The sequence below is a fragment of the Salvelinus sp. IW2-2015 genome, linkage group LG16 (assembly GCF_002910315.2).
Source record: "Salvelinus sp. IW2-2015 linkage group LG16, ASM291031v2, whole genome shotgun sequence".
NCBI classification, from domain to species: domain Eukaryota; kingdom Metazoa; phylum Chordata; class Actinopteri; order Salmoniformes; family Salmonidae; genus Salvelinus; species Salvelinus sp. IW2-2015.
Genome location: NC_036856.1, coordinates 26,881,251 through 26,896,015, shown reverse-complemented (window position 1 = coordinate 26,896,015; position 14,765 = coordinate 26,881,251). Strand labels below are relative to the sequence as shown.

Here is a 14,765-nt window from a genome sequence, read left to right as displayed (position 1 = left end):
GCAGCCAGCTAGCTTCATCTGGCTAGTGAGGCTCGACCATACCAGGTTATGTGTTGTGAAGCTAGCCACAATAAGGATTAGGCACAATAGTGGAATTTGCTGTTTACCTTCAAATTGAAAAGTACCTTTTTGAAAGTGATGCAGAAGGTTAGAATTGGTGGAATCATGCCATATTTAGACTTGATAATGTTAAACAAGGTTGGAATGTGAATCAATGGAATATCAATCTACTCTGTGACACCAAAAAAACACAACTGTGAAGAGTTGACGCAAATATGAGCATTGTAGCTCATAGCTCTTATCGCATGACTGAAGTCACCTCCCCAGTCATTCATATTGCACTGTACATCTTTACCTAAGGATTGGGGATCAGTCTACTCAATACCCAATATATTTTTTCCCCAACGTCCTCCTCAGACTCCAAACATCCACGCAGTATTGCAGTATTGTTTTTCCTCGAATAGTGTTCCAATAGACAGGTTGACAATAAATGTGTCTCAATTCACAGTGGTTTCAGAGTCCCGCAATAAAAGCTACGATGCTAATGTTCTGTGTCTCACTGAGTAGACTGGTACCCCATGTCATTGATCCACAATCCATAGGTAAGGCTGTACAGTGAAATAAGTGTGTATGTATATATATATATATATATATATTATTATTTATTTTTTTTAACCTTTATTTAACTAGGCAAGTCAGTTAAGTACAAATTCTTATTTTCAATGACGGCCTAGGAACAGTGGGTTAACTGCCTTGTTCAGGGGCAGAACTACAGATTTTTAGCTTGTCAGCTCAGGGATTTGATCTTGCAACCTTTCGGTTACTAGTCCAACGCTCTAACCACTAGGCTACCTGCCGCCCCCAGTGCAATTCTAAAGTATAATACATCCGGTGTGATTTCAACAGATTTTTGTCATTGTCTTTTGTTGCTTTTAAATAACATTCCAACCTCGTTTAGCATGATCTATTCAATAATGGCATAATTCTACTATTRGTATTCATTTGCATCACTGTCAATGACATACTTTTATTTTGAAGGCTAACTGCAAGTCCCCTGTTGTGGCCAATCCCTATTGTGGCTAGCTTCACATAGATGAGTCGGACCACCATTAAAACTTCTTAAGGCTAGATCCCTAGCCAACATCCGCTGAAATGGCAGAGCGCGAAATTCAAAAATATTTTTTAGAAATATTTTACTTTCATACATTCACAAGTGCTATACACCAAATTAAAGCTTAACTTGTTKATCTAGCCATCYTGTCCGATTTCAAAAAGGCTTTACAGCGAAAGCACACCATTCGATTATGTTAGGTCAGCGCCAAGTCACAGAAAAACATACAGCCATTTTCCAGCCAAAGAGAGGAGTCACAAAAAGCAGAAATAGAGAAAATGAATCACTAACCTTTGATCTTCATCAGATGGCACTCATAGGACTTCATGTTCCACAATACATGTATGTTTTGTTCGATAAAGTTCATATTTATATCCAAAAATCTCAGTTTACATTGGCGCGTTATGTTCAGTAATGTTGTGCCTCAAACATCCGGCGAATTTGCAGAGAGCCACATCAATTTACAGAAATACTCATAAACTTTGATAAAAGATACAAGTCTTATGCATACAATTAAAGATATACTTCTCCTTAATGCAACCGCTGTGTCAGATTTCAAAAAAGCTTTACGGAAAAAGCACACCATGCAATAATCTGAGTACAGCGATAAGCCACAAAAACAAGCCATACAGATACCCGCCATGTTGTGGAGTCAGTAAAAGTCAGAAATAGCTTTATAATTATTCACTTACCGTTGATCTTCATCAGAATGAACTCCCAAGAATCCCAGTTCCACAATAAATGTTTGTTTTGTTCGATAAAGTTAATCTTTATGTCCAAATACCTCCTTTTTGTTAGAGCGTTTAGTTCACCAATCGAAATTCACAAGGCGCGGACAAGTCCAGACAGTCAAAAGCTTTCTATTACAGTTCGTAGAAACATGTCAAACGATGTATAGAATCAATCTTTAGGATGTTTTTATCATAAATCTTCAATAATGTTTCAACCGGACAATTCCTTTGTCTTTAGAAATGAAATGGAACGCAGCTCACTCTCACGGCCGCACGCATGACTTAGTTCATGGCATTCTGCCAGACCTCTTAGCCAAACAGCTCTTATTCTCTCCCCCTTCACAGTAGAAGCCTGAAACAAGGTTCTAAAGACTGTTGACATCTAGTGGATGCCTTAGGAATATGCAATATGACCCCATAGACACTGTATATTCGAAAGGCAATGACTTGAAAAACTACAAACCTCAAATCCAACCAGGAAGTGGGAAATTTTTCTCAGGTTTGTTGCCTGCCATATGAGTTCTGTTATACTCAGATATCATTCAAACAGTTTTAGAAACTTCAGAGTGTTTTCTATCCAAATCMACTAATAATATGCATATATTAGCTTCTGGGCCCGAGTAGCAGGCAGTTTACTCTGGGCGCGCTTTTCATCCGAACYTGAAAGTGCTGCCCCCTATCCCAAACAGGTTAATCAAATAAGAACTGTCTTATAAATTAGGGTTATTTTAGATGACACCTAGCTATATAGTTAGCTAGCTAACGGATAGCTATTGAAACAGATTGTCGTTTTTGGGGAAGAACATTGTTTGCATCCATGAGCTAGCTAGCTTTTTTTTATGACCAGCACTGTAGGTGCGCGAGACAACTTTACCAGCATCATAGCATACATATCGTTGTGACTTTTGAAATACGAGTGATTTGTGTAATAACTACATAAAACATTTATGAATGCGTTAAATTGTGACGTGCAGTCATATTTAGGTCCTGATTAGTCAACAAGCTTTTTTTTGACATGCAAAGACCCAAACGGCGTTCCATAGAAATCCTGATTGAGAATGATACGACTGAACAACGAAACAACAAGTAAGTGAAAGAAATAGGTTTTGATTATGTTTTACTGGTAATGGGGACATGCGTACATGCCAACAAAATTACGTTTTGGTCTGTGTGTGTGTGTGTGTAGCCTTTTATTTAACTAGGCAAGTCAGTTAAGAACAAATTCTTATTTACAATGACGGCCTACCCCGGCCGAACCCAGACGACGCTGGGCCAATTGTGCGCCGTCTTATGGGACTCCCAATCACGGTTGGATGTGATACAGCCTGGATTCGAACCAGGGACTGTAGTGACGCCTCTTGCACTGAGATGCAGTGCCTTGGACCGCTGCCTGTTTGTGTAAACTATTTAACTGTACTAGAATGATTTTAAAAGGCAGCTAAAATTAAATATCGATTATCGGGTTTTTTGGCAAGGAAAGATGTAATTTCGGTGCATCACTACAAATATGTTGTGGGTCAGAGTGCAGTTATTTAGTTTCATAGCAGAAACGTTTGTTAGCATGTTTCCTTATTAACTTTTACTTGGTACTCATCCCAGATCCGGGAGCACCCTCATCAGTAAAAAAGCTGACTAGCATAGCCTAGCATAGCGCCACAAGTAAATACTAGCATCTAAATATCATTAAATCACAAGTCCAAGACACCAGATGAAAGATACACATCTTGTGAATCCAGCCATCATTTCTGATTTTTAAAATGTTTTACAGGGAAAACACTATGTGTTTCTATTAGCTAACCACGATTTTCCACGATTTTTTTACTGCATAGGTAMCTATCACAAATTCGACCAAATAAAGATATAAATAGTCACTAACCAAGAAACAACTTCATCAGATGACAGTCCTATAACAGATTTATTGTATAGCATATGTTTTGTTAGAAAAATGTGCATATTTCAGGTATAAATCATAGTTTTACATTGCAGCCACCATCACAAGTCTCACCAAAGCAGCTAGAATAACTACAGAAACCAACATGAAATACCCAAATACTCATCATAAAACATTTATGAAAAATACACGGTGTACAGCAAATTCAAGACAAACATCTTGTGAATCCAGCCAATATTTCAGATTTTTTAAGTGTTTTACAGCGAAAACACAATTTAGCATTATATTAGCTTACTACAATAGCCAACCACACAACACCATTGATTCAAGCCAACAGTAGCGATAACGAATAAACCAGCAAAATATATTAATTTTTTTCACTAACCTTCTCAAACTTCTTCAGATGACAGTCCTATAACATCAAATTACACAATACATATATGTTTTGTTCGAAAATGTGCATATTTAGCGGCACAAATCGTGGTTATACAATATGAATAGTAGCCAAAATGCAAACAAAATGTCGGGAGAAATCTTGGGAGAGGCACCTAATCTAATCAATAACTAATCATAAACTTGACTAAAAAATACAGGTTGGACAGCAAATGAAAGATACATTAGTTCTTAATGCAACCGCTGTGTTAGATTTTTAAAATTAACGTTACTACGACATACAGCGTGCGTTAAAGCGAGACCGCACCGAAATTAATGGCGGAATAATAGTTTAACATTTCAACAGAAATACGAATTAACTTCATAAATAGTTCTTACTATTTGATGAGCTTCCATCAGAATCTTGTGCAAGTTGTCCTTTGTCCAGAATAATCGTTGCTCTGTTGTAGATTGTCGTCTTCAACTTTGGAATTAGCCACAAACATTAGCCATGTGGCGAAGACGTGTCCAACTCACCATAACGCAGCACAAATAAAATACCGAAAATCGCAATATACTGATATAAACTGATATAACTCGGTTTAAAATAACTACATTATGATGTTTTTAACACCTATATCGAATAAAATCAGAGCCGGATATATCTAAAGCCTATAACGAGAGCTTTTCAGAATGCAATCCTGAGGTCTGTCTTGCGCCATGACGAACGTTGAAAAGACTGCACACCCGGTTCCAAGAGCTTTTGTACGGCCTCAGATCTACCTAGACACCCCATTCCAATTCTCACTGCTTACTGACATCTAGGGGAAGGCGTATGCAGTGCATGTCGACCCATAGATTACATGCAAATTAATAAACTGACCCTGGAACAGAGTGCCCGATTTCAGATTTCTCACTTCCTGACAGGAAGTTTGCTGCAAAATGAGTTCTGTTTTACTCACAGATATAATTCAAACGGTTTTAGAAACTAGAGAGTGTTTTCTATCCAATAGTAATAATAATATGCATATTGTACGAGCAAGAATTGAGTATGAGGCAGTTTAATTTGGGAACGAATTTTTACAAAATGGAAATGGCGCCCCCCTATTGAGAAAAGGCTTAAAGCTGTGGGATGTGTCCTAGTTTTCCATTTAGCTATAGGTCAGTGTCTACAGCTATGCTTTCATTAGTTTGTCTTATGACATTTTATAGGAAATGTAGTGAAACAGGCTAAATAAAACCCTGAAACAGTCCTGGAGGGTGTGTTCTGGAGCATGCACCATTAGCGGTGTTATCGAGGTTTTATTAGGGTTCTCGTTCTATGCTGCCCATGCTAGCTGTGCTCTGTCTGTGACACTTACCTCTCCTCACCTCATCTTTTCATCTTTCCCCCTCACCTCTTAACTCCCCACCCCTCAAGGTCTCCAGGTTTCAGAAGGGGACTCTGAGGATCTGCGTGGCCGCCTGAAGCAGGCAGAGARACTGGCAGAGGAGCTGACAGAGCAGCTGAGGACAGCCACCTCCAGCATGGAGCTGTACAGAGCCATGGCCCAGAGCCTAGAGGAGTCCCTGGACAAGGAGATGCAGGTCATTACTCCACCCTGGCCCATAAGTCTTTAGTAGGATATTACCCTGGCCCCTAAGCCCTTAGCAGGATACTCATGGATACCATTGTACTGTATGTAGACTTCCAGTCATTGCGCTAATGCTTGTTAGTATTGGCTCACGAAACAACTTTTAACTTCTTCATAATGTATGCAGAGACATAAAAATGACTAAGTTAAAAAAAAAACACCATGACCTTCCAACTTTAGTCCTCAAACCATATCCCTCATACCCTTATTCAGACCGCTATCATAAACAGTACAGTCCTAAATCCCTCTGGCACTCTCTCCCTCGTCTCTCTAGGTGACAGAGCAGGCTCGGTCTGCCATTGAGGAGCGTGTGAAGGAAGCCCAGGAGCAGCACCGTCAGTTGGAGAAAAAGCTCCTGGAGGCAGAGAAGGAGAAGCAGGGCCTACAGGAGGAGAAGATGAAAGCCCTGGCCTCCGTGGAGCAGCAGGTATGATGCAGAGAGGACCATTGCTAAACATCTATTCCCTTACAGTGCTTTATTATGACTATTAAGGGAACATTTCCACACTGTATAGCTCAAATGGTAGCTGATGCGTTCTGTATTATTTAACCACATCCAGTGCGCACGTAGGTGCTGGGTTCACACAATGCGTGGGTCCCCATTGTTCCACACATTTAATTTCAAAATTTCTGTTTTCCTTATCCCTGTGTGTGTCAGGTGGCTGTGCTGAGGAGGAATCTGAGCAGTGTGCAGGCGGACCACCAGGAGGCTCTACAGATGGCGGCAGTGGTAGCAGCCCAGGAACAGCAGGCCATGCTGGACAGCCAGGAGCAGGTGAGAGGGAGAAGTGGGCTGTGGCTAATTGGCCCTTATCTTGTTGCAGTGGTGTCCCAACTTTTCATATGGCTTATCTGACAAAGCTATTTGCTACCTTGTTTTCCGCATGCTTGCTATAGAGCATTACCTAGCTTGATTGTCGCTAACCATGTAAACTGTGATACTGGTTCATACATCCATATCAACTACATTATGTATTGCATTCCAGCTAGAAGGTCAGCTAAAGCTTGTCTATAATGCTGGTCTTCTCCCCTTCCAAGGCCAAGCTGGCGTCGGAGGCACAGGATAAGTATGAGCGTGAGATGATGCTCCACGCTGCAGACGTGGAGGCCCTCCAGGCAGCCAAGGCCCAGGCCCTGCAGGCAGCCACGCTCAGACAGCAGCTGGAGGAGAGGGCCCAGAGAGCCTCTGCTCAGCTGCTGGAGGCCAGAGTCTCCTGGGAAGAACAGGAGAGGATCCTCAAGGTATGTATTTGCAGTCGATTGATTGCAGTCAAAGGAGATGCTTATATTATGAATAATAGATATGGTGTTGGTGGCAAATGGTTAGAAGTGTAGATGGTGATAGTGTAAAATATATTCTTATACTTGTTGGAAGCTAGCTAGTGATTGTAAACTGCCACTCACTTTTGCAAGGGTTGTACAGTTTACATAGTTGGTGTGCACCACAAGGCTGTAATGTGCATGAACTCTCTCTGTCAGGAGGAGATGTCTAAGGTGGTGTCTCGTTCTGAGGAGCTGCAGAGGCAGAACAGCCTCCTCCATGAACAGATTCAGACCATGAGCTGCAAGATGGCCGCCACCCTGCAGCGCCAGGCCAACGAGAGCCCTCTGAACATCTCCCTCACGGAGGAAGGCAAGTCTCAGGACCAGGTCCTTGAGATACTCAGGTAATGGTCTCTCTTCCCCACCCCCATTTTAAATCCAATTTCACGCAATTACTTCACTCCTACAACATCCTTTTTTCTCATCATATCCTCTGTCCCCTCCCTGTCACGCTGCAGGTTTGTGCGCCGAGAGAAGGAGATAGCGGAGTCTCGATTCGAGGTGGCCCAAGGAGAGAGTCTTCGTCATAGGCTGAGAGTGGAGCACCTGGAGAGAGAGCTGAGAGAACTACAGGAGAGCCTTAGTGCTGAGAGAGAGCGAATGCAGGTGAGCTGGACACTATGGACAGCCAATGATTTATGGCTTCATAGGGTAGTTTCCTGGACCCAGGTTAAGCCTTTCCTAGACTAAAATGCCCGTTCAATGGAGAGTGGAAAAACTGATTTTGTTCATAAATGGAGAGGGTGTGGGTGAGAGGGCAGTTTAAGATGATAATATCTCAGTGCTGCTTATGATCTTTAACCCCTGACCCCAGGTGACAGCTAAGACCCTGGCTAAGCACGATGAGCTGATGAAGAAGACTGAGACCATGAGTGTCCTGATGGAGACCAACAAGATGCTGAGGGAGGAGAAGGAGAGGATGGAGCAGGAGCTCCAGCAGACACAGGCTAAAGTAAGACAGCAGGTTTACTTTCTCAGTGTCAAAGCACCAACCTTTGGTTGTGATAACAAAACCCTATCTTAAGTCATTTTTCTCTGGAAACCTTCTGTGAATTTGGTCCCTTTTTTGGGGACCAAATTGTTTTAGGCAAGAGGCCGACTTAAATTTAAAAAAACAAACATTTTTTTTCTTTTCTTTTTCTGTTTTGATTGACATTTTCTTCATATCTCTCTCCCTGTCTGTCAGGTGCGTAAGCTGGAGTCGGACATAATGCCCGTGCAGGAGTCCAACGCTGAACTGAGTGAGAAGAGCGGCATGCTGCAAGCAGAGAAGAGGATTCTGGAAGAGGACATCAAACGCTGGAAGGCCAGAACACAGGTTAGTGTTGTTCCTTACACAATTTGCCTCAATCATATTATAACATACCCATGAGATATTACTCAATGACAGAAAACAAATACCCCCACCCCAAATAAAACTATAAAAACATTCTCAAAGTACGATTCCTTGTGACTCACAGTTTGTCTAAGGTCCGAAAGCCTGTTTATTGACTTTGGATTTGAAACGTAATGTGTTCTGTTTAACTCCTGTGTGACCTTATAGCACCTGGTGAGCCAGCAGAAGGACACAGACCCAGAGGAGTACAAGCGTCTCCACTCTGAGAAGGAGGCTCACCTCAAACGCATCCAGCAGCTCACTGAGGAGACGGGCAGACTCAAGGCTGAGGTGGCCAGGTGAGAGTTAGCCTACTCTGTAATACAAACACAATATATAGCCTGGAATCCWAAACTGAATATCGCTCAGTTGGACTTTTCTGTTATTACATGGTACCAACGACAGCCAGGAAGCTGAATTACAAAATAGGCTCCTCATTGAAAAGCACCATGCTACACAATGAATTGGCAAGCAACGCAAGACATAAAAATTGAGAATCTGCTGATTGTACTATAAAAAGTATTTTGGGATGTTTTATATTAATGTATGATCTCCCTGTAGGAGTGGTGGCTCGGTGACGTCCCTGCAGAGCCAGGTGCAGATGCTGCGTGAGGGTCTGGGGAAGGTGAGCTATGAGAGGGATGCTCTGAGGAGGAGTGTGGAGGCCAAGAACCTGGACAACCAGGAGAAGTTACGCACCATCACTCAGGTCAAGAAGATCGGACGCCGCTACAAGACACAGTATGAGGAGCTCAAGGTGGAGCACGACAAGGTCAGTTGGTGAAACACCTGGTACCTGTTCTGGTTTTGTACAGGGCAAAGTAAAAAAAAWATATATATATATTGATTTGTAACTAAGCTGTTTCATGAAACACAGCCTTGAATTCACTTAGACTCCCAAGATTCAGAACAAGATTAATCTCAATTGTTTTCTCATGAAACTAATAATACCCTTACTCATGTTGTCATTGAATAACAAATGTGCTGGTCTAGGTGGGATCAAGTTGAACACTCAATGTCTAACCTGATGTCCTTGATTTAAATAGACATTCCCAGTGTGTGAATTCTGCCATAATGTATTCAGTGTTGGACTGATCTCCTCTCCAGATGGTGTTTGAGGCAGCGTCCACCCCAGCCCAGGAGCAGGAGGCCCAGCAGGCCTCAGCCCAGGAGTTCCAGGGTCTGAAGGACTCCTTGGGACAGGCTGAGACCCGGACCAAAGACCTGGAGGGACAGCTGGACAACCTCAACAAGGTCAGAGCAGTGTTTTCCCTATACTTTTTTCCCAGGCAACATCCACAATAACTTTCACCAAAATTGTAAATGCCTATTGGGCAGAGGGTTAAGAGAAACACTGGCTCAGAAAGGGTGGTAAAGGTACCTGGTTGTATAAAACCATATTCCCAACACAAACCATGGTGTGTTCCTCTCAGGCYGTGGGTGAGAGTGAGGCGGAGGTGCGCGGGTCGCAGGAGCAGGCCTCCAGGCTGCAGACAGAGTTGACCAGGCTGAGACAGGAGCTGCAGGAGAAGGCCTCCCAGGAGGACACCCTCAGACAGCAGATGGCTGAGAAGGAGGAGAAGACCAGGAAGGCTTTTGTCGGGGCCAAGCAGAGGATCAACCAGCTTATGGGTAAGAGGCCAGGCCAGACAAACCTGACTSTGGCTCAAGCGTGAGTGTGGCTGAGGTTTGCAATGAAGTATACAGTTGCGGCCAAATATTTTGCCACCCTTGCACTTTTCTTAAATGATTCCCTTTTTCTTCTAAAATAAGTTGCAATTGAAAACACTTTTGGTCTCCACACCTTGTTATTGGATCTTCAGCATTGCATAACCAATTTTATTTTTGTGAAATTAAGTTTAGAATTTTTATTTAGTCCATGCTAGTTGTCTTTATTTTTTAAGTAATTGGCACCCTGGAMCTAGTACTTGGTTGCACAGCCTTTGGGCAAGATTACTGCAGACAAATGAGCCTGCTGCACCTTTCCACTAGCAATTTGGCCCACTCTTCAGAAGCAAACGGCTATAATTCTTACATTTTTGAGAGGTGCCCTACATCAACTACTGTTTTCTTTCAAGTATTTGTTTCGGTATTTCACTTATGGGATATTCCCCCAGCGTATTCGTCAGCCATTATTGGCTGGATGTCGAGATGACGTGTGCGTCTGGGAAGGGTGTCCCTCCTACCCTACAAAAAGTCCAACCCAGTATCTGAGTCATTCAAACACCTCTTCTCGCTTTTCATTAGAAAGCTTACCTCGACACGACGACTGCGTTTTCCAGAACTAGCTTAACTGTTTACAGACGTGCGCTTACAACTCGCTCACCGGGTGCTATTCTCAGGACTGAGTGGCAGTGACAATTTTCCTTCACCATAGTTAGAGGGAAATTATTTGAGGGAGGAACGGGTAACTCGTTCACGACCAAGTTAGCTGTATCCAAACAGTGACTAGTCGTTAGKAAGCTAGCCACCGGTAGCTAGCTTTGGTAGTTTTACTTCAACAAGAAAAGTTTATTAGCTACACTGAGCTATCTTTTCTGACCTGTTTCGGAAACGGTATCCGGCCATCACACCGAGTGCCGCCATCAGAGATGGCTAGTGATTAGTGGGTTATCGGACTAGCCTACCGAGCTAGTTTTTTTTTCTGACAGCTAAAAACATAGTACCCAAGCTATGGCGACAAAAGCATCTCCCACCCCAAACGAGGAAAAGCTCCCTGCACGAATCTGCTCCTGTGGAAACAAGACATCGGCCAAAGACACCCACTCAGTGTGCTACGCTTGCCTTGGGCTGCAACATTTCCAGGAAGCTTTAGCCTTCCCTGGCGCCTGTCTACACTGTGCCCTCTTCACTGTGAAGAGCCTCCGTCGCAGGCTAGCATGCCAAGCTAGCCTGAGTTAACAGGACCCTAACATGGGGGGCCGGTGTCCCTGATGGCTCACCAGAGATGATGGATATCCCCACAGCAGTGATCTGTATTACCAAGCTGTAATTTTGATATATTGGTCCGCAGAACATTTCCCCCAGGATTTAGGCTTGTTTGGGTGGGTTTTTGAGAAGTTCACTCAGGCTTTCTTGTCTCCTTCAGCAGTGGGGACTTCTTTTTACCAATGACCAAATTAAGCGTTCAAAGATTATAACCCCCTCCCTACAACCAAACATGGGGAGGTTTGATAATGCTGTGGGCTTGCTTTGCTGCTTATGGTACTGGGGACCTTGAATGTGTACAAGACATGGAATCAGCAGAATATCAAGATATTTTGGAGTGCAATGTTCAACCCAGTGTCCAAAAACGGGCTCTTTATCAAAGGTTGTGCTTCAAATCAAATAAGATTTTATTGGTCGCATACATATGGCACAGCAGATGATATTGCGGGTGTAGCAAAATGCTACAGTGCAGTAGTATCTAACAATACACAATCTAAAGAATGGAATTAAAGAAATTAGAATGAGAAATGTCGGAGTGGCATTGACTAGAATACAGTATATTCAAATGAAATTAGAGAAACAGTATGTAAACATTATTCAAGTGACCAGTGGTCCATGTCTATGTACATGGGGCAGCAGGCTCTAAGGTGCAGGGTTGAGTAACTCGGTGGTAGCCGGCTAGCGACCATGACTAAGGGCAGTGTACTAGCTGGAGGCCGGCTAGTGATGGCTATTTATTTATTTGTTTTTATTTTAGCTCTATTTAACTAGGCAAGTCAGTTAAGAACAAATTCTTTTTTTCAATGACTGCCTTGTCAGCTCAGGGATTTGATCTTGCAACCTTTCGGTTACTAGTCCAACGCTCTAACCACTAGGCTACGCTGCTGCCCCAGTCTGATGGAAGCTGTTTTTCAGTCTCTTGGTCCCAGCTTTGATGCACCTGTACTGAACTTGCCTTCTGGATGATAGCTGGGTGAACAGGCCGTGGCTCGGGAGGTTTATGTCCTTGATGATCTATTTGGCCTTCCTGTGACATCGGATGATGTAGGTGTCCTGGGGGGCAGGCACTGTGCCCACGGTAATGTGTTTGGCAGACCGCACTACTCTCTGGAGAGCCCTGCGGTTGCAGGCGGTACAGTTGCCGTGTCAGGCGTTGATACAGTCCGACAGGATGCTCTCAATGGTGCATCTGTAATAGTTTGTGGGGGTCTTAGGGGTCAAGCTGAATTTCTTCAGCCTTCTGAGGTTGAAGAGGCACAGTTGCTCCTTCACCACACGGTCTGTGTGTGTGGACCATTTCAGGTTATCAATGATGTGTACGCAGAGGAACTTAAAGCTTTTCACCTTCTCCATTGTGGCCCCGTCGATGTGGATGGGGGCATGTTCTCTGCTGTCTCCTGAAGTCCACGATCAGCTCCTTTAGTTTTGTTGAGGGAGAGGTTATTTTCCTGGCACCACTCTGCCAGGGATGATTGAGTTGGAGGCGTACATGGCCACACAGTCATGGGTGAACAGGGAGTACAGGAGGGGGCTGAGCACGTACCCTTGTGAGGTCCGTGTTGAGGTTCAGCATAGTGGTAGTGTTGTTGCCTACCTTCACCACCTGGGGACGGCCCGTCAGGAAGTCCAGAACCCAGTTGCACAGGGCGGGGTTCAGACCCAGGGCCCCGAGCATAATGCTGAGCTATAGTCAATGAACAGCATTCTTACATAGGTATTCCTCTTGTCCAGATGGTATAGGGCAGTGTGCAGTAAGATGGCGATTGCATCGTCTGTGGATCTATTAGGGCGGTATGCAAATTGAAGTGGGTCTAGGGTTTCAGTTAAGGTGGAGATGATATGATCCTTAACTAGCCTCTCAAAGCACTTCATGATGACAGAAGTGAGTGCTATGCGGCGATAGTCACTTAGACTGGGATAAGGAGAGATTGAATATGTTTGTAAACACTCCAGCCATCTGGTCTGCGCATGCTCTGAGGACGTGGCTAGGGATGCCGTCTTGGCCGGCAGTCTTGCGAGGGTTAACACGCTTAACTTCTTACGGCTGAAATCCCGCTAACGGGATCGACTTGACAAACAGCCAGGGAAAGTGCAGGGCGCCAAATTCAAACAATCTCATAATTAAAATTCCTCAAACATACAAGTATTTTACACTATTTAAAGATATACTTGTTGTTAATCCCACCACAGTGTCCGATTTCAAAAAGGCTTTACGACAAAAGCACACCAAACAATTGTTAGGTCAGCACCTACTCACAGAAAAACACAGCCATTTTTCCAGCCAAAGAGAGGAGTCACAAAAAGCAGAAATAGAGAAAATTAATCACTAACCTTTGATCTTCATCAGATGACACTCATAGGACTTCATGTTACACAATACATGTATGTTTTGTTCGATAAAGTTCATATTATATTCCAAAAATCTCAGTTTACATTGGCGCGATGTTCAGTAATGTTTTGCTTCCAAAACATCCGGTGATTTTGCAGAGAGCCACATCAATTTACAGAAATACTCATAATAAACATTGATACAAGTGTTATGCATGGAATTATAGATCCACTTCTCCTTAATGCAACCGCTGTGTCAGATTTTTTTTAAACTTTACGGGAAAAGCACACCATGCAATAATCTGAGTACGGCGCTCAGAGACAAAAACAAGCCATACAGATACCCGCCATGTTGTGGGTTCAACAGAAGTCAGAAATAGCATTATAAATATTAACTTACCTTTGATCTTCATCAGAATGCACTCCCAGAAATCCCAGTTCCACAATAAATGTGTTTTGTTCGATAAAGTCCGTAATTTATGTCCAAATACCTCCTTTTTGTTCGCAAGTTTAGTTCACAAATCCAAATTCATGAGGCGCGAGCACTAGGTCCAGACAAAGTCAAAATGTTCCGTTACAGTTGTAGAAACATGTCAAACGATGTATAGAATCAATCTTTAGGATGTTTTTAACATAAATATTCAATAATGTTTCAACCGGAGAATTCCTTGTCTGTAGAAATGCGTGGAACGCAGCTACCTCTCACGGGTGCGCAAGAACTAAGCTCATGGCACTCTGCCAGACCTCTGGTTGAAACAGCTCTCATTCTCTCCCCCTTCACAGTAGAAAGCCTCAAACAAGGTTCTAAAGACTGTTCACATCTAGTGGAAGCCGTAGGAAGTGCAATCGGACCAAATCTACACTATCTTGGATAGGCAAAGAGTGAAAAACTACGAACCTCAGATTTCCCACTTCCTGGTTGGATTTTTTCTCAGGTTTTTGCCTGCCATATGAGTTCTGTTATACTCACAGACATTCAAACAGTTTTAGAAACTTAAGAGTGTTTTCTCTCCAATACTACTAATAATATGCATATATTTCCTTCTGGGCCTGAGTAGCAGGAAGTTTACTC

General features: G+C 43.1%; 1 protein-coding gene across 12 annotated transcripts in view; it reads left to right on the top strand.

Annotated features, from left to right (window-relative positions):
* Positions 1–14,765, top strand: part of LOC111975981 (nucleoprotein TPR-like) — a 47,872-nt gene that overhangs the window by 19,131 nt on the left and 13,976 nt on the right. For all 12 annotated transcript variants that reach the window (XM_070447636.1, XM_070447646.1, XM_070447645.1 and 9 more), the window contains 12 exon segments: positions 5,526–5,692; positions 6,014–6,166; positions 6,398–6,514; positions 6,778–6,981; positions 7,219–7,406; positions 7,521–7,668; positions 7,877–8,014; positions 8,249–8,380; positions 8,606–8,736; positions 8,999–9,209; positions 9,545–9,691; positions 9,871–10,069. In XM_070447636.1, the coding sequence (XP_070303737.1) occupies positions 5,526–5,692; positions 6,014–6,166; positions 6,398–6,514; positions 6,778–6,981; positions 7,219–7,406; positions 7,521–7,668; positions 7,877–8,014; positions 8,249–8,380; positions 8,606–8,736; positions 8,999–9,209; positions 9,545–9,691; positions 9,871–10,069 (1,935 nt within the window).